We start from the raw sequence: 25504 nt of genomic DNA on the forward strand, positions 1-25504 counted from the left end.
ATATATACATTCAACATACAGTACATAAGTACTGTATTTGTTTATTATGACAATAAATCCTCAAGATGGCATTTACATTATTAACATTCTTTCTGTGAGAGGGATCCACGGGTAAAAAGACTTGTAATTCTTAAAGGATAAATGTGACTTTGTATATTGTGACAAAATATTGCCATCTAGTGTATTTGTTGAGCTTTCAGTAAATGATACTGTAGCCATTTAACTGTTCTGCCCAAATGCATGATGGGAAGTGCAACCATGACTGTGCGTCATGGTACCAATTGATATATCTTCTCTGCCTTGGAAAATAACATAGGGTGTTAAGAAAAAGACCGACTACTACCTTTCTTCCCCACATTGCATCCCACGATATTTCTAATCGTTGGGAGAGGGATTGTAAAGCTTCAGCCAATTAAAAAAAGGCTCTAAAGGCTGCCAGAATTCACTCTACTCATTTTACGCTGCCTTTTAGCTCTATATATAGGTATAACGGCATTAAAGATTGAACACGACAATGCGTGAGTGGGTCGTGCAGCGCATGCGTTAATTGCGATAAATATTTTGTGATAAATTTTTTAAAAATTAATTACTGCCGTTAACGCGATAAATTTGATAACCCTACTTTAAGCCTAAACTAAAGACTCTGGATGAGTGTAACGCATTATGTCTGTAACGTTAAATACAATTAGAAAACGATTCAATTAAAAAATATATATATATATTTAAAAAAGGCATGTCCGATATTTTTTTGCCGATTCCGATACTTTGAAAATGACGTGATCGGACCCGATCTTGGTCTTGAAGTATAATTCTGCATAGTTTGAAGAAACTCTCGGGGAATTTTGTATTTCGCATTTAATGCTCTTCGAAAGTGCAAACTTAGCAAGCGTTTGCTTTACGTCTCCTAAAATTTATTCTGCAACGCATTAAATCAGATTACTTGATTATTCGATACAGCTAATTGATAATTGAACAGATTATTCCACTTACTTCAATTTTTATTCATCAGGCCATACGTCTGACAGTTGGTCATTTTTCACCTAAAATAAAAAATTGCAGGTTGTTTTCAGTCTTCCCTTGGTTCATTTTCAACTCTTATTCCTTCATTTCATCACCTTGATTGCTCCCCTCAACACTTGGGGTTTTCAAGCACTTTCTTCCACAATCCGTGATCCCGCTTGCGCTATTCTTGTTTGTTCGGCGGTTTTCCCCGAGGCTCGCGAGGGTATCGATCGTCTTGTAAATCGCCATCCTAGCAGTATACCGTCAGCCAGAGAATGCCGGAACGTGCGAGTTCTGCTCCTTTGAATCTCCCTTTTCAGGTCACGAGCCAGGCATTTTAGACTCATTTGAAGCCTGCACTTTGCTCCCATCCTTTCCACTCTCTCCCCATTTGCCCTTAATATGATCAAGTTAAGAGTTATATACGCAAGAGGGGGGAAAAAAAGCTCTGGCTTCTCTCCATCTGATGCGGCCCGTCAGAGGCGCAGAGACAGAACAAAGAAGATAAGAGAGCCGAAAGCCGCCGAGCAGCCGGCCCCAAGGTCTCGCCGATGCCCTCGGTGTAATTCGAGTTCACGCAGAGAACAAAAGAGAAACATTTAACTCTCGTAGCTACCGATAAGCTTCAGACAAAAAGGAGAAGCGATGCCGAGTAGCCAAGGCCGCATGATGCGCATAGTTACCTTGTGAAGAGCACTCTTTCCGGGACAAAGCCAATGCCGATAACGCGTTCTTCCCACTGCTACAGCCTACACGTGAAGCTGACACAAGGTCAGCCAAATCACACTTTTTTTTAAAAAGAAGGAAAAGGGGGAATCAGCCACCGATATGAGGTTAAGTCGTAGCTTGCCTGCGTGACATCTGCAGGCGCATATTGGACCAGGGAGATTATCAAAAATGAGCCAGTATTGTTTTTTTTTAAGAGGTCAGACTCACAGTTGATTTTTAAGTTTGAAAAAGGGATAAGTCCTGAAAAGATTTCCAACCGGTGTTCTGCCAAAATCTTCTACATCGGCGAAACGTCCAACATTAGTCGAATTTGACACCCAAAGTACTACCGTGCGCTCTAAACTTGTTTTGTTTAGATGCATACAGGCATGACATACTAAAAAATGCCTGAAGAAAATACTTAAATGTAGTTATATCAAATAAGGGTGGTTTAAATTCGCTACGTGACTAATGTGGTCAACTGCTTCAAAGCTAACACAAAAAAAAAAACAATGGTTAAAAGTATGAGAGTGTAATACATGCAAAAAGTATCTTTGAGGAAGTAAAAAGGTTCTAAAAACCTAAATAAAAACATAAATAGTGAGTTCTCGCCGCTTCTAACCGATGTGCGCATGCGTGCGGATGCTTGCGCAAGCGTGCTGAGCATTGTGTAGGACGTTTCGCCGCGTAGTAAGGAATGGCCGAACACCGGTCCAACTTTATAGCCAGGAATATGTTCAAGGTCAAATCCAGGAGATTGAGATGTCAGATAATTCTCAATTTCTCCCAGAAAATGATTGCAATTACAAATGCTTTGGTAGTAATACAGTGTATCACAAAAGTGAGTACACCCTTCGCGTTTTGCAGATATTTAAGTATATCTTTTCATGGGACAACACTGACAAAATGACACTTTGACACAATGAAAAGTAGGGATGTCCCGATCCAGGTTTTTGCACTTCCAATCCGATACCGATACTGGCCGATACCGATACCGGCCTATCTGAGCATGTATTAAAGTTTAAAGTTATTTAGCCTCCTTACTTTGTTGTCAGACTCATGTTGAAAAGGGTTTTAGTACTCTTGATAACAACTAGCCAGCTGAATTAGGTGAGTTTGAATAACACACAATGATTGGTAACAAGAAACTGACCTGTTTATTCAGTGACAAACACAAAACATTATAAATAACAAACAGAAATGGCATAGTCAGTCAGTAAAATGTGCAAATAATATTGTAAACTGTCAATGGAAAATCCCACAAACCCCGCAAGCTATTAGATGCTTTTAATGTTTCGTGCATTAGTTACAATAAATGTATAAAAAGCCTCTCAGGTTTAAATAAACGACTATGTCAGTATCAAGTTAACATTTTAAAACAGTAAATAAAATACTCAAGTCCCCATTCTGTATCAGCAGCTTTAAACTACATTCAATTCATTTAATTTTGCGAATCAACTGTTAACGTTGTGAAAATTGCTCCCGTTGTTCCATAATTTCCCTTGTCTACTTTCGACATGTGAACGTTTTAAAACTATTTTGAAGATAGATTCAAGTCAAGATTTTGCCGATTTGGGAGTATTATAGATAAAAAGTTAATTAGGGTCGCCTGGAAGGTTCACTACAACAGCCTACAAGGGAAGTCTCCTGCTTTAAGATGGCGGCTGTTTACTAACGCACGTAGTTTTCAATGCATGTGTTGCTAACGGCCTCGAGTCTGTCATTTTGCATCTACTTCTATATACATATGATATCTATTACACAAGAATGATGTTTACTCTCGGGACGCATTGCCGTCCGTTTCTCATTGCGTCCCGAAGACCGCGCTTTGTATTAGTTCCGCTTTACTTGACATATTTCAATAATCGGAATTTGGATGTTTGTGAATTGTTCTCCAATCTTCCACGGCCGAATCGCTGAAGGATGTAATGACGTCTGGGCATGTTGTACCGTGGTTCTAATGCTGCGTTCCAGAAAAGTGGGATGTCGGACTTTTCCGACCTCCGACTAGGAAAATATCATTGGAACGCCACTCGAACTGGGAGGTCCAAGTCGCGAAGTCAGAGAAAAAATAACTACCCCGACTTCCAAGTTGTTTCAATCTGACGTCACTGGACGAAATGGCGCTCAAGAAAACGTACTGAATGATAACACAATAATGAAGTAAATCAAGTTTATTTGAGACGCCATGTATTTTTTCCTCATACAGTGAATTATCTTTGTTGTGCTATGTTTTTATATTGACGATCAGCAAAGGATGTAACTAAAAAAAGGCAGTTTACAGTGTGGGCAATAATGCAGCCGTCGTTTTTCCTCTACTATTTGATTACTTATAGGAAGTCAGGTCAAAATGTCTTTGGATGGCCAAAATAAAACACACCTCGTCGCGATCAGCCATCTTTGTTGTTTACATTTGCTTGGAATGCTTTGAGGTCAGAACTGGTACCATCCGAGTGGGATAAATCCAACTTCCCACTCCTCTGGAATGCAGCATAAAAGTGTTGGATGGTGCGTCTTTACTCACGAGAGATAATGGCTCGTCATCCAGAATGAATTCTTCGGCAATGACTCTTGTTATTCCCTGGGCTTTGGGACTGTCTAGTGCCAGTTTGTCACGCATAGCAAAAGTTTCTGCCAGTGTTAGTTGCATTGGTTCTATTAAAACTTCTTACAGCTTTACCACCACGCTTGACTTTATTGTGGCATATGTTGCACTCTGCCTCGTCTTTGTCGTCCTTTAAGGTGAAATGATCCCACACAGCTGACATTTTTACCGATAAAGTCTCTTGGCAAATTGGGAGACGGTAATGTAGTGTGTTGAAGGAGTGCCGTAAAATGCGGACCGGATTTTAGGAAAACCGAAGCAAAAACTGGAATGGATTATGAATATCGGTGCGCTGGAAAACCCGGATCGGATTTCCAAAAAAAACTGGATCGGAAGTCTGGATCGGAATTTTTCCGTGTCGGCCGATCCGATACCGATGCACATTTTTTTGCCCATATCGGCGTCCAATCCGATCCAAATATTGGATCGGGACATCTCTAATGAAAAGTGCTCTGTGTGCTGCTAATATAACAGAGCTCATTTATTTTCCCCTCAAAATAACTCAAAATATAGCCATTAATATCTAAACTCCTGGCAACAAAAGTGAGTACACCTCATGGGAAATACATAAATCCCTCAATGTCCAAATTGAGTACTGCTTGTCATTTCCCCTCCAAAACGTCATGTGATTTGTTACAGGAGTGCTGTCAGCGTTGCTGCAGAGATTGAAGAGGTGGGGGGGTCAGCCGGTTAGTGCTCAGACCATACATCAAATTGGTGTGCATGGCTGTCACCCCAGGAGGAAGCCTCATCTGAAGACTGTAAAAACCATGCACACCAATTTGATATATGGTCTGAGAACTAACAGGCTGACCCCCCCCACTACTTCAATCTCTGCAGCAATGCTGATAGCACTCCTGTAACGAGTCACGTGATATTTTGGAGGGAAAATGACAAGCAGTACTCAATTTGGACATTTAGGAATGTACATTTTTTCAAAGGGGTGTAGTCACTTTTGTTGCCAGAGGTTTAGATATTAATGGCTATATTTTGAGTTATTTTGAGGGGAAAATAAATTAACTCGATGACATAAGCTGCACACGGACTACTTTTCATTGTGTCCAACTGTCATTTTGTCAGTATTGTCCCATGAAAAGATATACTTAAATATCTGCAGAAATATGAGTGGTGTACTCACTTTTGTGATACACCGTATCTTCATTTGTTTTGCTTACAATGAAAAAAAAAATCATTATCTTTTTACACAAAACTCCCAAAATGAGCAGGACAAAAGTATTGGCACCCTCATCCTAATACTTGGTAGCACAACTTTTAGACAAAATAACTCCGAACAACCGCTTCCGGTATCCATCAATGAGATTCTTACAATGCTCTGCTGGAATTTTAGACCATTCTTCTTTGGCCAACTGCTCCAGGTCTCTGAGATTTGAAGGGTGCCATTTTCAGATCTCTCCACAGGTGTTCTATGGGATTCAGGTATGCATTTAATGCCACGCACACGGTCAAGCAGTCCAGTGCCAGAGGCAGCAAAGCAACCCCCAAAAAATCAGGGAACCTTTTCCATCTCTGACCGTGGGGACCAAAAAGCTCCACTTTTGTCGCATCTGACCAGGGAACATTCTTCCAAAACGTTTTTGGCTTCCTTGGGTAAGTTACTCCAGCCTTGCTTTTTTTGTGTCTCTGACACATGAACACATGAACAGACACATATAGGGATAATCACCAGCGTTCTGGCACTGTCTACTATGTCACATGTCCATGTTTACAACAAAAGGTAAGTGGGTGTAGCAAAATCTACAGAACCCCACAAAAAACAAGCTTAAAATCAATAGTCTTTTTCTATATATGTATCCAGCACTATAAAACAAATGCCACTGTTTGTTATAGTAACAGAGACCCTCTAAGTGTGCAAACATTACAAAACACAATTTAACACTGAAAAACAAGGGTTTTTAACTTGTGGAGATAACACTCATAATAGCAAAATACAACTAATAATAAAAAAGGCTACCTTTACTTTGATGATGAGGCATGAACACAACATGGAACGCACTTCCGCTTAATTAACGTTTCTTCTCGTACACGACCATGTTTGCTTTTCTTGATTATTTCTTCTAGTCCTAGAACTAAAAATTGATGTCAGTGGAAAAAAAGCAATGTGTTTGATGGCTTTGATCGGGCTAAAAATGAGCTCATATGGGTAACTCCAAAATTTCTGTGATGTCATACAGGATGATAGTTCGAGCTCAGACTTTTTTTGGCTTTGAAGAGGAAAATTCTCAAGTTCTCTAACATCTGTACATCAAGCTACACTGCTGGCCAAAAGTATTGGCACCCATGCAACTCTGTCGGATAAAGCTCGATTTCTCCGAGAAAATGATTGCAAATGCTTTAATAGTAATATCTTCATTTATTTTGCTTGCAATGAAAAAACACAAAAGACACTGGGAAAAAAAATAAATCATTATCATTTTACTAGATTAAAATTTTTAATCGAGTTAATTACAGCTTAAAAATTAATTCATCGTAATTAATCGCAATTGAAACCTATAAAATATGCCATATTTTTCTGTAAATTATTGTTGGAATGAAAAGATATATACGGATATATACATTCAACATACGGTACAGTACTGTATTTGTTTATTATAACAATAAATCAACAAGATGGCATTAACATTATTAACATTCTCTTAAAGCGATCCAAGAATAGAAAAACTTCTAGTTTTTAAAAGATAAATGTTAGTACAAGTTATGGAAATTTGATATTAAAACCCCTCTTAATGTTTTTGTTTAATAAAAATTTGTAAAATTTCCAATCAAAAATTAACTAGTAGCTCGCCATTGTTGATGTCAATTATTACACCATGCTCACTCCACAAACCCATAAAATCATTTGGACCCAAGCGCCAGCAGAGGGCGCCAAACAACAAAAAACAAGTGACAAGCGGACATTACACTGCTGTCATTTTAATCTGTTTAAGCGGGGCACGAGCGTTAATTGCATCAGATATTTCAACGTGATTAATTAAAAAAAAATAATTACGCCCGTTAACGCGATAATTTTGACAGCCCTAATCCATATATGAGTTTCGTACAATGCTCTGCTGGAATTTTAGATCATTCTTCTTTGGCCAACTTCTCCAGGTCTCTGAGATTTGAAGGGTGCCATTTTCAGATCTCTCCATAGGTGTTCTATGGGATTCAGGTCTGGCCACTTTAAAGTATCCAGTGCTTCTTCTCAAACCATTTTCTAGTGCTTTTAGAATTGTGTTTTGGGTCATTGTCCTGCTAGAAGACCCACGACCTCTGAGGGAGACCCAGTTTTCTCACAATAAGCTGCAAAATTTGTTGGTAGTCGTCAGACTTCATAATGCCATGCACACGGTCAAGCAGTCCAGTGCCAGAGGCAGCATAGCAACCCCAAAACATCAGGGAACCTCCGCCATGTTTGACTGTGGGGACCTGTTCTTTTCTTTGAAGACCTCATTTTTCTCCTGTTAACTCTATGTTAGGGCTGTCAAACTATTAAAAATTTTAATCGCGTTAATTACAGCTTAAAATTTTTTTAAGCTGAGGGTGCCAATACTTTTGTCGGACCCATTTTGGCAGTTTTGTGTAAAATGATAATGATTTTTTTTTTCATTGCAAGCAAAATAAATGAAGATATTGCTACCAAAGCATTTGTAATTGCAATCATTTTCTGGGAGAAATTGAGCATTATCTGACAGAATTGCAGGGGTGCCAATACCTTTGGCCAGCAATGTATTATAAGATGAAAAGGTTCATGTGAGTAAGGCAACTGGCCAAAAAGAAGCAGCGAGTTTCCAGTGAGTGGCAGCAGCTTTCAGCAGGTTATCGCAACGCAAACAATCCAGTTAGAGGAAACAATTCTGAGGCAGAGGGCGCGAAAAAGAATGAATAAAGAGGAGTTAATAACAGGGTGATGAGCGCAAGAGCATCCGCTGACATGTTTTGACACTGAAATATAAGCGTTTGACACAAGTACTTGAACACGGCTTTCGCTTTAACAGGAGTAGGAGCTTCACCCAGATGACCAAAACGACCCTAAACTGTCCCAGGCTTGATTGGATATTCCTTACAGACTCACATTAAATGCATTCCCTTACGGTGCACGTAACATGTATTGGTTTTTCTTAGTGTATTTGTTCTGGCAGGGTTTTACTATTGTGGGGTCGGGCTTTGCACTCCCCAGATAAGAGAGCAGTTATGTCAACAGTGGGTGCTGTGAAATAGGCCGCCTGGTCATGTTGACATTCTACAACACTGCTTATTTACTCTGACCACAGCCATCGTGCAGCTTAATGATCAGATGACTCTTGGAGAGCAGACTTCTCCTGGTTCTGACCACTACTATATTTGAACCTTTGGACAAATTTGGAAATTTTGGTCACGGGAACTCATGTGCAATTTTTCAGACCGACCACTCTTGAGAGACCCAAGTAGCGTTGTGCTTGAAACCAGAAATTTCTGAGACCAAGTCAAGATTGAAACTTTTAGAACCCCTTGCAAAAAGTATGGAATCACCAGTCTGGGACGAGCACTTACTCAGACATTTTATCATGTAGAGCAAACTCAGATAAAAGGCTTGAAAAAAATAATCAATTAGTTCAAAAGTGCAACTCTTTAGCGTTCAGAAACACTAAAAGAAATGAATAAAAAACATTGTGGTGGTCAGTAAATGTTACTTTTATAGAGCAAGTGCGGGGAAATATATATGGAATCACTCTATTCTGAAGAAAAAAATATGGAATCATTAGAAACAAACAAAGAAATAACAATCAAAACGCATCTCTAGTATTTAGTGGCACAACCTCTGGCTTTTATGACAGCTGGCATTCTCTGAGGCATGGACTTGATGAGTATTCTTCATCAATTTGGTGCCAACACTCTTTGATTGCAGTCGCCAGATCATCCTTGCAGGCCAGAGCCCTGCTGTGGACCTTGTTTTTTTTTTTTTTTTTTTTTTTATTTCCACCACAGGTTTTCAATAGGGTTGAGATCTATACTATTCAAATGCCATGACATTAACTGAATGAGTTTTTCTCCAAGGAATGCTTTAACAGTTTTAGGTCTGTTGCATTATTTATTGTCATCTTGGAAAATGACATTTTCAATTGAAGGGATAAGAAAGCTGTCTAAAATGTCAATGTAAACGTGTGCATTTATTGAAGATTTAACCACAGCCATCTCCCCAGTGCCTTTGCCTGACATGCAGTCCCATATCATCAAGGACTGAGGAAATTTTCATGTTTTCCTCAGGCAGTCATCTTTGTAAACCTCACTGGAACAGCACCAAACAAAAGTTTCCGCATCATCACCTTGTCCAAAGCAGATTCTTGACTCTTGACAAGGTGATGATGATTTCCCTGCACTTGCTCTATAAAAGTAACATTTAATGACCACCAAAATGATTTTTATTACCGTATTGGCACGAATATAAGATGGCCCTGATTATAAGACGACCCCCTCTTTTTCAAGACTCAAGTTTGAAAAAAGACTTTTTGAACACCAGATTAATTTTTATACAGAAAATATTTACAGTACATCTGAAACAAATGATTATAACAATATATTTGAGAGAAAAAGCATGTTATTTTGCCTCATTCAAATCTTAATATCTGAACATTTAAATATGTAAACTAAAGTGCAATCACATTCGTAAATGAATGGCTTCTGGTTTTTGAAATGTAAATAAACCAATCTATTGTGATAAAACAACAAGATTGCAATAACTGCAATAACCATCAAAGTGAAGTCTAACTGTAACTGAATAAGGAAAACATTGCAATAATGCAAACTGGTTAAACTTGAGAGTAGCTGAGATCTGTCATGACAGAACATCGCGTCAATGATATCTGGCGCCATCTAGCGCCGTGAATGGGTATAACGTCTAACCGCGAATATAAGACAACCCCAACTTTTTCTGTATTATATCAATGCAAAAAACACCGTCTTATATTCGGGCCAATACGGTAGTTCAAAAGTGCAACTCTTTAGCATTCAAAAATACTAAAAGAAATGAATAAAAAAACATCGTGTTGGTCAGTACTTGTTAATTTTATAGAGCAAGTGCAGGGAAATATATATGGAGTCATTTCATTCTGAGGAAAACATATGGAATCATGAGAAACAAACAAAGAAATAACAATCAAAACACATCTCTAGTATTTAGTAGCGCCACCTCTGGCTTTTATGACAGCTTGCAGTCTCTGAGACATGGACTTGATGAGTATTCTTCATCAATTTGGTGCCAACTCTCTTTGATTTCAGTTGCCAGATCATCCTTGCAGGTCGGGACCATTTTTTTCCTATTTCCACTACAGGTTTTTAAGAGTGTTGAGATCTAGGCTATTTGCAGGCCATGACATTGACTGGATGAGTCTTTCTACAAGGAATGCTTTGACAGTTTTAGCTCTGTGGCGTGATGCATTGTCATCTTGGAAAATGACAAACATATTTTCAATTGAAGGGATAAGAAAGCCGTCCAAAATTTTAATGTAAACTTGTGCATTTATTGAAGATTTAACCACAGTCATCTCCCCAGTCAGTGCCTTTGCCTGACATGCAGCCCCATATCATCAAAGACTGAGGGAATTTTGATATCTTTTTCAGGCAGTCATCTTTGTAAATCTCACTGGAACACCACCAAACCAAAATTCCAGCATCATCACCTTGTCAAGAGTCAAGAATCTGCATTGGACAAGGTGTAGCGATAGCCACTAGCGAGGTGCTTTTCAGCATGCGCATCTTTCGTGGCACGCCAGACTAGGGGTGGGCGATATGGCCTTAAATACGTATCACGATAAATGGAGCAGATTTACCTCGATAACGATAAATGACGATAAAGTCGCCCAAGCGGACTGTTGTATAATTTGAAAATCTGAATCAATGCATGAAATACAGATTAACAGTTTCTTGTTGATTTAGTTACCAGCATTCAATTTGATATATTTAACAATTGTACATGCAGTCTAGACATTAGGTTTATAAAAATGTATTGTAAACAATAAGAATTCAAGTATGAGCATTTATAACAGCGTGTATGGCTTGAACAATATACATTGTCAAAATCAATATGCCTGTGCAAACATGTCATTGTAACACAAATGACTTGCAGCTTGAACAGTACACTTCAAAAAGACAATTTATTGTTAATGGCTGCTGTGACATAATTATTCAATACAAGTGTTTACTTTGTGGTTTCAGCCCCCCCCCCCCCCCCAAAGTGCATTTTTTAATAAATGCAGGCATACATGAACCCCCAAACAGACAGACAGACAGACACACATTAAAGCTATATTGATCTTCTGCAAATGAAACACTTAAGATTTTATGATAGCAATAATGACACAGAATTAAGCACATACAGAAAAATAGCTGGGGCCATTTCTCGGTCATATTACAAGTTTCACCGTTGGACTGTGCTTAATGCTGAATGCTTTACCATCACAAAAGCTATCAGAGAAATCACACACAGTCAGATACAAAATAACGCGACATAGTAATTGCTAGATGCAGTCCGTGCACAATCCACTGATTAAGTTCAGCCGTTTTGACAAGGTTAGAGCCGCTATCCGACTCCATCACGTTCATTTGTAGCGTTAGCCGCTAGCGGCCGCTAGCGTTAGGCGCTAGCGTTAGCCTGTGGCCTGGTTACCAGTAGAAAGCAATGAAAGCACCATCTCCGGAAATCGTGAGAACAAGGGAGTACAGCGGGTGAAAGCCCGTCTGGATGCCACCAAGAGTCTATTAAATGTCGGGTGAAAGTTTGGCGAACCTCCCTTAAGCCACACTCCATCACGTTTTGCTTGTAGCATTAGCTGCTAGCGTTAGCTTGCCGGGCTTCTGTTTGATTGGCTTCCTGATGATCACGTGACTCCCTACGTGAGTACATTCACTGCTTTCTTAAAGGGGAATGAACATAGGCGAACAACACAGAGTCAAAGCGGGATGAAAAGACTATTTTCTTGTTTTATTAATTTACCGAATTTACCGACATGGTCAAAATTACGTCGGTCATCGTGAAGAATTTCGGTGACGGTAAATTTTCGGTTTACCGCCCAGCTCTACGCCAGACCCACTTAGGCTACGTTCATACTACAGGTCTTAATGCACAAATCCAAATTTTTGTCATATCTGTTTTTTTGGCCTGCCCTCTCAGACTGCCTTTGTCCATTGAGACCATTCAAGTATTACGCATACGCACTAATTCGCAGTCCGACAAGCGCTGAGCAAGACGACCCGCATGCGCAGAAGCATCAAAACAAATGACCACACATGCTGGCTGTCATCCGTCATTCCAGATGACAAATAACAGACATAAATAATCCCAGTTTAGGTTTATATTCAAAGTATATGGATCGATAGCATGCACGCGCTGTCCGTGCATGTCACGCACACATACGCGCAGTTTGCCCCGACTCTTGGCCGTGTAAGCAATGTTGAAATATTGCTTATATGGAGCAGACAGAAAACCGATCATTCTCAGGCTTATCCTCAACCCATTTTTATTTTTTTTTCTGACTGTTGTCAAGTCCGACCCTTCCAAAAAAGCCGTGTTCAAGGAAAGCTAGGCGCTAATAACACACAGCTGCACCGCTACCGTGGTGTCTCTCTCGCTTCTTGATGACGTAATTGCAGCATGAATTCCGATTTGAGAGACTGGACAGTACAGACCGCCGCGACAGTCTGGAAAAATGTGGCCCAGATCGGATTTGAACCACATACGAAAGTGACCCAGATCGGATTTGAAATGGTCCAGTTCTATGCGACTTGTCACGTTCAGACAGTCAAGTTAATGCCTCACTCGAGTCGGAAAAACACGAAAAAATCGGATTCGTGCATTAAGACCTGTAGTATGAACGTAGCCTTAGAGTGTTTGTTGCCAAAAAGCTCAATCTTGGTCTCACACAAAAATACACACGGTCCCAGGCTTCAACTGGGACCGTGTGCTTTGGTCAGATGAGACCAAGATTGAGCTTTTTGGCAACAAACACTAAGTGGGTCTGCCGTGCCACGAAAGATGGGCATGCTGAAAAGCACCTCATACCCACTATGAAGAATGGGGATGGGTCAGTGATGCTGTGGGGCTGTTTCGCCCTGGGAACCTGGCATTATGAATGCTTTGAAATACCAGGACATTTTAAATCAAAATCTGTTGCCCTCTGCCCGAAAGCTGAAGATCGGTCGTCACTGGGTCTTTCAGCAAGACAATGACCCGAAACATATGGCCAAATCTACACAGACATGGTTCACCAGACACAAAATCAAGCTCCTCCCATGGCCATCTCAGTCCCCAGACCTTGTTTTGTTGGCAAAAGGGGGTTGTACAAAGTATTAACGCCAGGGGTGCTAATAATTGTGACACACATTATTTGATGTCAAATAATTTTTTCTTTATGTGGGATTTTTTCCCCACTGAATGAATGCACTTGTATTGAAGGCTGGATTTCTCTCTTTTTTTCCATTAAGGTCCCATATTATTTGAATATAAAAAAATGATTAGAAGCTAAAAAACACATCTTTTTCAGGTGTGCCAATCATTATGGAGGGCACTGTAATTTAATAAATGGTTTTTAAGCACTTCAAATGTAATAATTATGATCAATTTTAAACATTACTGTCCCACCCAATCATTTTTAAACAAAAATAAAGTACTGTAGAAAAAAAATACTGGCTTTATCAGATGATTCTGTTTACATACCTTGGCTGTGACTCCTGGAGTGACATGTAAAATGAGTAAAATGTGATTCCTAGTACGAAAAAAACACCATAAGAAAGCCATAATTTCATATCTTGAGGTACCACTGCACTCCCCGATTTTTATATCGCCCGTCAAGTCCAAAAAGTCTAAAGTTGTTTGCTTTTCAGTTTCAGTTTCTGGACCTTGTGGCTTGGTAGGTTGACGGAAAAGATTAATGGCCGAAAAAACGACATTTTAAGTCACACAGCTGTAGCAGCATGAGTGTGCATATTGAGCTAAGCATGACGGTAAAGAAGCAGTGGAGCGGCATAATTAGGGCATGAAGGGGAGCGGGTTAATTGACTTATTTGAGAAAGAGCCTGATTTCTATCAGCCAGTCCCATAATTATCTGAGCCTTCTGAGCTTTCATTAAGCCCCCCTCCCTGATTTATCTCTTAGTTGGCCACCCAGCCCCGCCCCGCCTCTTCCCTCCCTCTTGCTTTGAAGGAGGTGAAACCCCAGTCGCCCCGGCCGTGCCCTCGGCAGATTTATGGCAAGCACCTGATCTAGTAAGTTGCACACAAACACACCACCCGTGCACAATCACACACACTAGGTTCTAGACTGGGGCTGAACGATATAGGAAAAAACTTCCACTGCTTACATTTTTGTATGAGACCCCAAAAGGGTCCAAATTACATAAATAAAAACAACAATTTGAAAAGAATACGATTTTGATAATTAACTGAAAAATTGTGTTATATGGACATTAAAATTGTAAAATAAGGTAATATTATTATGAAAAAGATTGTACAGGATAAACAAATACTTTGTGAAAAATGCTTTTTCCACAATAGCCTTTTAATTTCATAATGTCATTTACAGCTCAATGACATTTTATAAGATAATAAAAAGCGTTTTTCACAAAGATTTTTTTTTTCATCATGTCTCTTTCCACAATGGCCTTTTTATTTCATAATGGCATTTTCAGCGCAACGATGCGTGTGCTGTCAATAAAATATTGTGGTATGAAAAAGTATCTTAACTTTTGGGAATTTCTCACATTTCTGCATTCAATCACCTTGATCTTAGTCAAAATCACACAGATAAAAATACAGTGTCTGCTTTAGCTAAAACCACCCAGACAGAAAAATATATTTTCATGTTTTAATGAGGATAGCATGCAAAGAATGTAGGGCTGCAGCTAACAATTATTTGAGTAGTCGATTAATCGATGAACGAGTTAGCCCAAATAATCGAGTAATCGGATATGGAACATGAAAAATAAAATACCTGAGCTGAGCCTAAAGCGGTATAAAAAAATAAATGCAGATCTAAGTACAACAAAAGAACAATTAGCTAACTCACATAGCAAAAGTCCGCTAGCTTAAATGCTATAAAATGCTAACTTTTTTTAACAATGCTCATAACAAATGGTTCACATATTCCCACAAAAACAGCTAAATATGCCTATAAATTATGAATTCATAAAAAACATTATCTCAAACAAAAACTTAGCTTATGTTGGTCTTAACAGGGAGCAGTTGGATTCAGCCATGTGAAATTAGGCAGAGGGCAGTGTATCAACCCTATTCAATAAAACTAAATGCAAACACTTTCAAAATAAACCATTGAAAACGCCACTTTAATCACTTTAATCAAATTCATTTATGGTTTCAGATGAACAAAATACACATTCTGCAGTGGCCAAGTCAAAGTCCAGACTTAAACCCCATTGAAATGCTGTGGCATGACCTAAAGACAGCGATTGATGCCATACATCCCAGGAATCTGACTGAACTACAGCAGTTTTGTAGAGAAGAATTAGTCCTGACTGATGTGCCAGAATGATCTGCAGCTACAGGAAGCGTCTGGTTGAGGTTATTGCTGCCAAAGGCGGGGCCACAAAATATTAAATGTGATGGTTCACTTACTTATTTTCCCCCTTCAGTCATTGTTTGCATACTATCCGCATTAAAATATGAAAACCTATAAATGTTTGGGTGGTTTTAGTTCAAGCAGACAGCTTTTTTCATCTGTGTGATTTTGACAAAGATCAGCTCATATTTGATGGTGGTTATATGCAGAAATGTGAGAAATTCCAAAAGGTTCAGATACTTTTTCGTACCACTGTATAAGGTGGAGTCACTTAAGTGATTGGCTCGATCGTGGAATCTGGCTAGCTGTGCTAGCATTTGGTAGTATCGATGAACTGTTAGGTAAACTTCCTAAAAGCATCTATTCAAAAAAACACTGCTGCTCAAACTAAAATCCTTGCTCAGGCTGATGGCATGATCAGCCAGATTTACGATTATGTGATCAGAGCACATAATCCAGCTATTGATTATTTTAGTAGTCGATTAATCGATTAACTAGTCAGTTTGAATAATTGAGTGATCGGATAAGGAACATGAAAAATTAAAATACCTGAGCTGAGCCTCAAACGGTATTGAAAATTAAAAAAAAAAAAAGACATTTGTACAACAAAAGAACAATTTGCTAACTTACATAGCAAAAGTCCGCTAGCTTAAATGCTATAAGATTAGAGCTGGGAATCTTTGGGCACCAAACGATTCGATTACGATTACGATTCAGAGGCTCCGATTCGATTATAAAACGATTATTGATGCACCCCCCTCTTTTTTTTTTTTTTTTTAAACGTTTTGTACATTAGTTCCAAAATTGTTCAAAAATACTCTCAGGCTAAACCAAACTACTATTTCAGTATCAAGTTAACATATAGCAGTAAACAAATATACAAAAATAACAGTAAATAAAAAAACTCCAGTCCCCGTTCTGTATCAGCAGCTTTAAACTACATTCAATTAATTTAATGTTGTGAATCAACCGTAAAGTTGTTAAAATTGCTCCCGTTATTCCATAATTTCCCTTTTGTCTACTTTCGACATGTGAAAGTTTAAAAACTATTTTAAAGATAGATTCAAGTCAATATTCTACCGGTTTAGGAGTATTTTAGATAAAAAGTTAATTAGGTTTGCTTGGAAGGTTCTCTACAACAGCCTTGCAGGGAAGTGTACTGCTTTAAGATGGCAGCCGTTTACTAACGCCCGCATCTAGCTTTTTGTAGGTGTGCTGCTAACGTTACCGAATCTATATTGCATCTAGTCCTATATAAATGATATCTACCGTAACATTATGTGGATGTACTTAGTAGCAGCTTTTCGGCAGCAGTCAGGTATGTTGTTGTGTTTTTTTATCTCGTGGCATGAGTTGAGCGAGAGCCGTGAGTTGAGCATTGGCATTACCCGAGGGGCCAGGTAATGAGAATCATGATGTTTAGCTACTCTCGCTCCGTTCTTGCTCATTGCGTCCTGAAGACCGCGCGGCGCGCTGAGTGTGTTGTACTTCCGCTTTACTTGGCATATTTCAGCAATCGGAATTTGGATGTTTGTGAATCGTTCTCGAATCTTCCACGGCCGAATCGCGAATAATCTAAGAATCGGAAATTTTGCACACCTCTATATAAGATGCTAACGTTTTTACAATGCTCTTAACAAACTGTTGAGACACATATTCCCACAAAAAACGGCTAAATATTCCTCAAAACTAAATTATGAATGCATTAAAAAACATTAGCTCAAACAAAAACTTAGCTTATGTTGGTCTTATCAAGGAGCAGTTGGATTCAGCCATTTGAAATGAGGCAGACCAGAAGGCAGTGTATCCACCCTAATCAATAAAACTAAATGCAAACACTTTCAAAACAAACCATTACAACGCCACTTTCATTAAACCAGTGGTGTCCAAACTATTGGGTGCTGGATTTCGTTCCTACACAACAAGACGACATCTTTTCACCAATCTGGTGTCTCACAAGTGTAATCAGTTGATTGCAATCAGTTGCTGTTTGTTTTAGGACAAACTTCATTGGTTAAACTGTCTGTGTTCGATTGGTAGAAACAAAAAAACAGGACCCACAGCGGCCCTTGAGGACAGGTTTGAACACCGATGAATTAAACGAATACTCGAAGCAATAACATTTAATCCAATTTTTTTCCCTAATCGAATACTCGAGTTAATCGAATAATCATCGCAGCACTAATATGTATACAGTCGACCTTTTAAAAAGGATATATTGCATATATTGTGATCCATAGTTAATTTTATTGCATTGTTGAATTGTTTTGGCAATACTGTTGTTGGGGGAGGGGGGGGGGGTCCTGCAATGGCATTTTATGTTCTGTAACTGTCTTTTCAAATGTGGTCAGGGATAAATTCAGTGTATATTTTATGTACTTGTTTTCCACTCAAATTTGCCCAATTGGTTTGTGCTTCAATAGAAATAGTTACCTAGTTACTCTCCCTTCTCTGGAAATGAAAATTTGGGAGACCATTTCCAGTGCAAGCAGGGGGTGGGGCAAATGATGAGGGAAAAAAAAAAGAAATGAGAAGTGACAAATGAGCAATTTCCTACACAAACCTATAAATCAGTAGACAGAGGCAGGGGCAGTCTAAGGTCTCCCTCGGAAGGCTTAATCTGCCCTCTCACGCAAACGCACAACTGTCATCCAGACGCTACGCCGGTGTAGCGTTGTTATTCACCAACGCGGCGCTCGGTCTGGCTGACTGGCACGGCAGTGCGCCTGCAGAATCTCTTCCATGTGAGCCTTCAAAGCGGCAGGCACGTGTGCTTAATTATGTCCCGCGTCTTCTGTCACATAAAAAGCCAGAGTGAGGACTGCCGGCAACCATAACAGGTACTAAGGATGGGATCATCTGGGTTCCTAACGATACGATTTGCAATACAAGGCTCGCAATCTCACAATATGGCGATGTAACAATTATCAATACATGTGTCAGGAAATAATTTTGCAATATTTTACTTTGCAAGTAATAAACAGAAAAACAAGCTCTTTTCATTCTTCTGCTGTTAGTTTATCACCGAGTAAATATCTAATTCATTTGTACTGGGAGTGAGGCAGTGAATTAACATTTGTTCTAGATATCGATCAACATGGGATTTTAGATCAAATATTTTCAGCTGATAGCAGATATCAAAAGCCGTTTTGTGAGACAATATACTTTTTTTCAAGCACGTAGATTATCATTTTATTTAATTGCTTTGACAATTTAAAATTATACCATAAAAACTCAGCAAGAACAGTACATTATTTTTAAATAATTAAACCCACAAGGACGTCAAGACGAGATGTAATCAAGTGAAAGTTTAAGAGGATGCTCGCTATGCTAAAGCTAATGCTACACTAACGCTACGAGTTACATTTAGAGTGTAAGGATCACTCAGTAAACACCCTCAAAGACTAAAGCAACATTGTATATTCTCTCATGCAAGATATAGGTCGATATTTGGAATTTGATGTATATCAGTATTGGCTTTTTTTTTTTTTTTTATCCGACCGGCCGATATGAAAAAGTCCATTTAAAACTAGGGATAAGGACTAGGGATCCCGCCATTTGTCAGAGGATCAGAATCCGGTGAAAAGGATGAGGTTTTTAATAAGAAAATATTATATTTGCCAAGCTCAGGTATTTTAATTTATTTTTAAATGAAAGTGCAATTCTGCATAGTTTGAAGAACCACTTATTTTTTTATTTTGTAATCGCATGTAATGGTCTTTTGAAAGTGCAAACTTAGCACTTAGTTGTGAATTGTATTTGTTTTGTCTGATTCATGCTGATGATTATATAGCGGACAAAGGAGTAGGATTCATTTAAGTTTTTTACTTCTTCCTACTCCTTTTCGAGTCTTATGTTTTGTTTGTATACTTGTATATCCATATGTATGTTTTCGAAATAAATTCAATCAATCAATCAATCAAAAAAAGCAAGCCTTTGTTTTACATCTGAAATTTATTCTGCAACGCATTAAATGTTCTTAATCTGATTAATCAATTATTCACACTTGTTGGTAGAATAATCAACTACTAAAATAATCGATAGCTGCAGCCCTACTGTCAATCACTCTCTTCAGTTGATAGCAGCAAATCCAGACAAACTCATAGTGTTTTTCAAAGTAAAGCAGCGCGCATGTGAGCTTAAAGCGTCGTTGTTAGAATTGAGGGTGGTGACAATGGCTCGCTCGGGGGAGCTAGCAGGATTCATCGGTCCTCGGGAAACCAGAGCCCCTCGTAGGACAATCTGAGGCGAATTGATGGGTGTCCAAAAGGATTTAGGATCTGCTTTCATTGTGAATTTTGGCCATCTGCTCGCTTGGAAAGAGAATCCACAGAACTGGAGAAAAGTCTTTGGAATGACAGATGAGACATAAAACGTGTGCACGTGCGCGCTAAGTGTGTACTGCAGAGCGCGTGGCTTTATCGATCCTCAAAGCAGCTCGGCTTTCTGAAAGGAGATCTGTCAAATGGGGATACAAACCGGGAGCAGAAATACGGCTAATATTATCCCGGTCCTCGTAACGTTACGAAAACAACAGCAACGTTTCATTTCATAAGATGATCTTTTTTTGTATTGCACCACGCATGATGGAACATCTTCCTCCTCCTCCGCGTTGTTGTTGGCAGTATTGATCAACTCCCGTTTCCATGTGCACAGACAACTCTTGAATGTCAGTGCAAATTTGACAAAAGACTATTTTCAACTAGGGAGGTAAAAGGCCTTTCTCATCACTAAATAATCTCTGCTGTCTAAGTAAATAATCTACATCCCTGGCGGAGGGGCCTCGTAAAGGTCCGGTATAATCCCCCGGGTAGTCCTTTAAACACTTCGGGCTATCTAAGACCCATGACTCACCGTGGAAGCAATCAGCGGCGAACTGCACACATGATTTTTGCTCTGTCTAACCTCCAAACCTGGTGTAGGAACAAAAGATAGCGACATAAAACTGCCATCGGAGGCAACAGAAAGGGTAAACGGTTCCGTTGAGAGGTGTTTACACACCTGGGAACAGGTTCAAACTGGTTTTATGTTGAAGGTCCGCAACACGCGTTGAAATTTTGATTCCAGATTAGAGCTGAAACGAATACTCGAGCAACTCGAGTTTAAAAAACTGATCCGAGTAATTTTATTCACCTCGAGGAATAGTTTCATTTTGCCAGCTCCAAGCATCAAGTTTTGACCGGGCTACTTTTCATGCAGGACAACGCGCTGACGTCCCGTGCGTAGAGGAAGAAGCAATAAAAAAATACCTTACTGCAGCTGACAGCCGTTACAAAGTGCGCCGACATTGCTAAAAACTACGCCCACATTTTGCTACGGTGGTAGCAACATGGTAGCAGGGAGCGTCTGATGCTTGTCACAGATATCACATGTAGAACATCGGCATTTCACCGGAGTACGGTGCCCTACTGCTTAATGTGATTCAACACGGCGAACTTCACCCGCTGCCCTGACGTGACGGTTGGCAATCGGTTCCAACCGGAGTGTCCGCGACGCGCCGGTACAAGAGTGGTCGGCGAGTGGCCCGACACTAGCCTGCCCAGTAAGAGAGTGGACTACCGGTGAGTCGCCGGCGTCCACGCCTGGAGCCCCGTCACTTCAACTTTGAATGAGTGTCGTGTCATTCGCGGACCGTCCACTCGACAGCCAGCCTCCGCGCCTGGGGGGTGATATCGGGGTCCGACCAGTGTGCCGCGACAGGGCAACGTGCCGTTGCGGGTACTCCGGTGAAATGCCGATGTTCTACCCCCGTACCAGTGCCCTATATTCGGCTTGGACTCCAGGAGACTCCGATGGCTGGATGGAGACCTGGTGGCCAATGGCCATTATTCTTGCTTCATACTTTTATGTCATTGGCGCAATCAGCTGCCACTCAAACACACCGGAACTAGCGTTGAAGTTGAATCTTTGTGTCAAAATGATTCAATCGAAAAAAAGTGCCTTCAAAACTTTTCCCACTTCCAAAAAAAAGTGTGTTCAAAACTTTTTCCACTTTGAAAAAAAAAAAAGTTTAAAACTTCTTGCTTTTCAAAAAAAGTGATACTTCAATAAAAAATATATATATTTCAAATGAAAAAATATATTTTCAAAAAATATATATTTTTGCAAATGATTTTTTTCTTTGATTAAAAATAGTTTTTTGATTAAAGCAACTTTTATTGCGATTGAATGATTTTGACACAAATGTCCTACCCCTAATATGGCTTGAACACAAAAAGGATTGCTTCAATCAAAGAAAACGGTTTGAATGAAAAATAAAGTGTTCAAATGCGAATTTCTGAGTCTCAAATATTTTTTCGCATTCAAACCTTTTTTTCTACGATTGAATTTTTAAAAATTTTGGATTGAAGTGATTTTTCTTTTGAAAATATTTTTTTTTTGTTTGAAGCGACTTAATTTTTGATTGAATAATAAAGACACAAATGTCCTAGCCAAAATGTGGTCCAAACGCAAAATGACATGACTTCAATCAAAAATGGTGTTTCAATTAAAAAAAACTTGACTTCAATCAAAAAAAAAATTTTCAATCAAAGAAAAATAGTTTTCAAATATATTTTTTTTTAGTTTCAAATTTATTTTTGCATTCAAACACATTTTTTTTGATTGAAGAGACGTTTTCTTCGATTGAAAATATATATTTTGATTGAAGCAACTTTTTATTTGATTGAAGCAACATTTTTTTGGATTGAATAATAAAGACACAAATCTACCTCCATATCAGTCCTCCCGACAAACAACAAGGACAAAGACCAGCGCGCTTTGTCCTAAAAAAACAGTAGTGCCAGCCCGGATAACATAGTTGATAGCAGGTGCTTGTGACATCTAGACCAATGTCGGTCGCTGTGGCAACCACATCCCATCCACGCACGAACCTAAACAGCCCGAAACCGGCCAGAGAGGGATGATCCCAAGGCAATGCCCGGACACACCTTCGGCCGGCCCACAGACTTAAAAAACACTGGACACTGAGATAAGACAGATTTGCTGCTCGGAAACATTGGCTATGTAGCCTTGCGTTGAATTCAGCATTGTTCCCTCCGTCGTCTGTTTTTGCCTTGTTTTTGACCATTGTCGACGAATAAATTGTCGACCTGTTTTCGGTGAGTCTTCTTTAAACTTTTAAAACATGGAGTCAGTACAAAGGGTTAAAATAAGAAGAGAACGCTCGAAGTTCCGCCTTCCCGGTTGGCGCATGCGAGGCAGCATCGGCCGAGCGGCACTTGTTTTGGCTGTCGCTGTTTCCGTGCGGCTTGACTGGGGAGGCGAATTTCAACAGGGCCGATTAAAAGACTAATTTCTCGTCATCTGTGTTTAGGCAAATTGTTGTATATATTCGAATCGTCTCAAAATATGATGCTAATTCACATAATAATGCTATTTAAGACTTTTTTTTATCCTGTCACTTTTAAACTTGAAGCTACTGGGTGTTTCTCAACCATCCCACGAACATCTATCACGATAACCGAAGCCAGACCTTGGGTTTTCACGCTAAACAGAACTAAACTGTGGCAAATGTGGTTAAAATTCCCAAAAGCTCCATCTACATGTAATGTTCTGATAGCGCGGCTAATAAGGAGGTAGATTTACTCCCGTCTCCCAACAGCTGTGTTATTGGGATGGAGCAATACGCGCCGTAGGCTGCGGTAGAATTAGGCACCTGCATCGTCACCCTGTCCGCCCCCGTGCGCTGCCCTCTCAGCTGCCTCCTTCTTTCCTTTTTCCAGCACACGCCAAAGCACATTCCTCGTGGCTTACGCGCACGCGTTCACGTAACAAGTGCAAAAGCAACAGAAACACACACACGAGAGACATTTGCTATCGAGGAACACGCGAGATGCACCCGCCGCGTGAACGGAAGCAGGGAAAGTGCACAAAAGCATGGAAAAGCACGCCTGAATGGAAGTTTAATCACAGATCCACATGGCAGCTACCCACACGTGCGGGTGAACCAAAAGGCAGCCGAGCGAGGGCCTCCCTCCGACCGTTAGCCGAAACGTAATGATTGGCCGACCTCACGGCAATTACGAGTGCTTGAAATTCTTCCCCCGGAATAATTGCCTTCGCCGCCACTAATAGTTTACTTTTCTCCGACAGCTGACGGAGCCGACCCCGAATTCCCGAGCGATCGCAACACACACTCGAGCCGATGCGGCCGCAGCTGTAGCTCGTCTGTCAGCGTGCGAGATCAAGACGGATCCTGGGAATTGTCCTCAGCCGTGTCCCACTTGTGCCACATCAATCCCGTGACTCTTTACTGTGGAACTGTGGATCTTGTTATGAGTGTGTTTGCGTTCCCCTAATGGCTTCGCTAGTCATGGAGGAAATAATAAGGATTCGGGGTGTTACAATATATTGAAATGGTGATATATCGTGATACTTTGCATCCCAAAAGGTTATCGATACCTCATGACAAAAATCAAGATATCCTTTTAAAAAGCCGTCAATGTTTTTTTGGAAGTGGCTACCAAAATCTTCCACCCAAGGGCGTAGGTTTGCATAGGGACAGCTAAGATTTGTTGATATTTCAGACTATTTATGTTGCCTTCCATCCTGCAGATCTCTCGCACACCATCATACTGGATGTAACCCCAGACCATGATTTTGTCACACTGTTTTCTGAGTGAATCTCAGATCCATGCTGGCTCCAGTAGGTCTCCTGCAATATTTGCGGCGACTAGGCCTGAACGATATTGGAAAAAACTATTGCTGCGATTTTTTTTGGGTTTGTGATATATTGCGATATTATATTGCGATATTAAAAAAAAATGTATATATATTTTTTTCAAGACATTTTCACAAGATGACTTAAATAGCTATTTGGAAAGACTTTAGATGACTCACCATCACCACAGTGTACAGTCATCCCTTGTTTTTCGGAGTTAATGGGGACCAGAACCCGCCGCGATAAGTGAAAAACCACGAAGTAGCGCACCCCCCCCCCCCTTTTTTTTTTTTTTTGTGTGTGTTTTTTGTGCCCAATGTATCTATTCAGATTTAGCATTGGAAAGAGATACATATAAGACATGTTTTTTTCTCACTTTTCCCCCCAAAGTGATTTAAAAAATGTATATAAATAAATGGCTTTTAAGCACTTCAAATGTCATAATTATGATAAGTTTTAAACATAACTGTCCAACCAAATCATTTTTGAACAAGAATAAAGTACTGTAGCAGATAAATGCTTGGCTTTATTAAATGCTTCTGTTTATCTACTTTAGCTGTGACTGTTGAAGTGACATGTAGAAATTTCAAACTCCTCATGATCACTTCTGGCATTTAAATGTCTCCAACGTCCCCACAGTACACACATTCATTCCAGCGCGGCTTCCTTGCAACTGTTTAACAAGTTAAACGATGATTGACAGATGCCCGTGTGAAGTCTGCTTCTTTGGCCAGATCAAAGCCATCGTTGTGCCAGTGACTGAGAGGATCAAAAGGCTGGGAGAGGGAGGGTAGGAGGCTGTGCGCAGACCAGAAAGTGAGGCTTATGTGGATCAAAAAAAAAAGAAAAACTATCGCACGTGCTTGCGATGGGACTATTGCGCACACGCACATCGCGATGGCGATGTTTAAACGATATATCGTTCAGGCTTAGCGGCGACTGTGTAATTCAATGGAAGATTCATCTGAGAAATCCACGTTT

At 39.8% G+C, this 25504-nt stretch overlaps 1 protein-coding gene across 9 annotated transcripts in view; it reads right to left on the reverse strand.

Annotated features, from left to right (window-relative positions):
• Positions 1 to 25504, reverse strand: part of LOC130931967 (BAH and coiled-coil domain-containing protein 1) — a 221457-nt gene that overhangs the window by 141198 nt on the left and 54755 nt on the right. The window contains exon 1 of one of the 9 annotated variants that reach the window (XM_057861249.1): positions 1116 to 4051. The exons of 7 other annotated variants lie outside the window; for them this stretch is intronic. In XM_057861249.1, the coding sequence (XP_057717232.1) occupies positions 1116 to 1251 (136 nt within the window). In that variant the 5' untranslated portion in view covers positions 1252 to 4051. Of the gene's footprint in view, positions 1 to 1115; positions 4052 to 6287; positions 11444 to 25504 lie in introns of those variants that run through there. One more of the 9 variants, XM_057861250.1, reaches the window with a different exon arrangement.

This window comes from Corythoichthys intestinalis, chromosome 16 (genome assembly GCF_030265065.1).
Source record: "Corythoichthys intestinalis isolate RoL2023-P3 chromosome 16, ASM3026506v1, whole genome shotgun sequence".
Lineage (NCBI taxonomy): Eukaryota > Metazoa > Chordata > Actinopteri > Syngnathiformes > Syngnathidae > Corythoichthys > Corythoichthys intestinalis.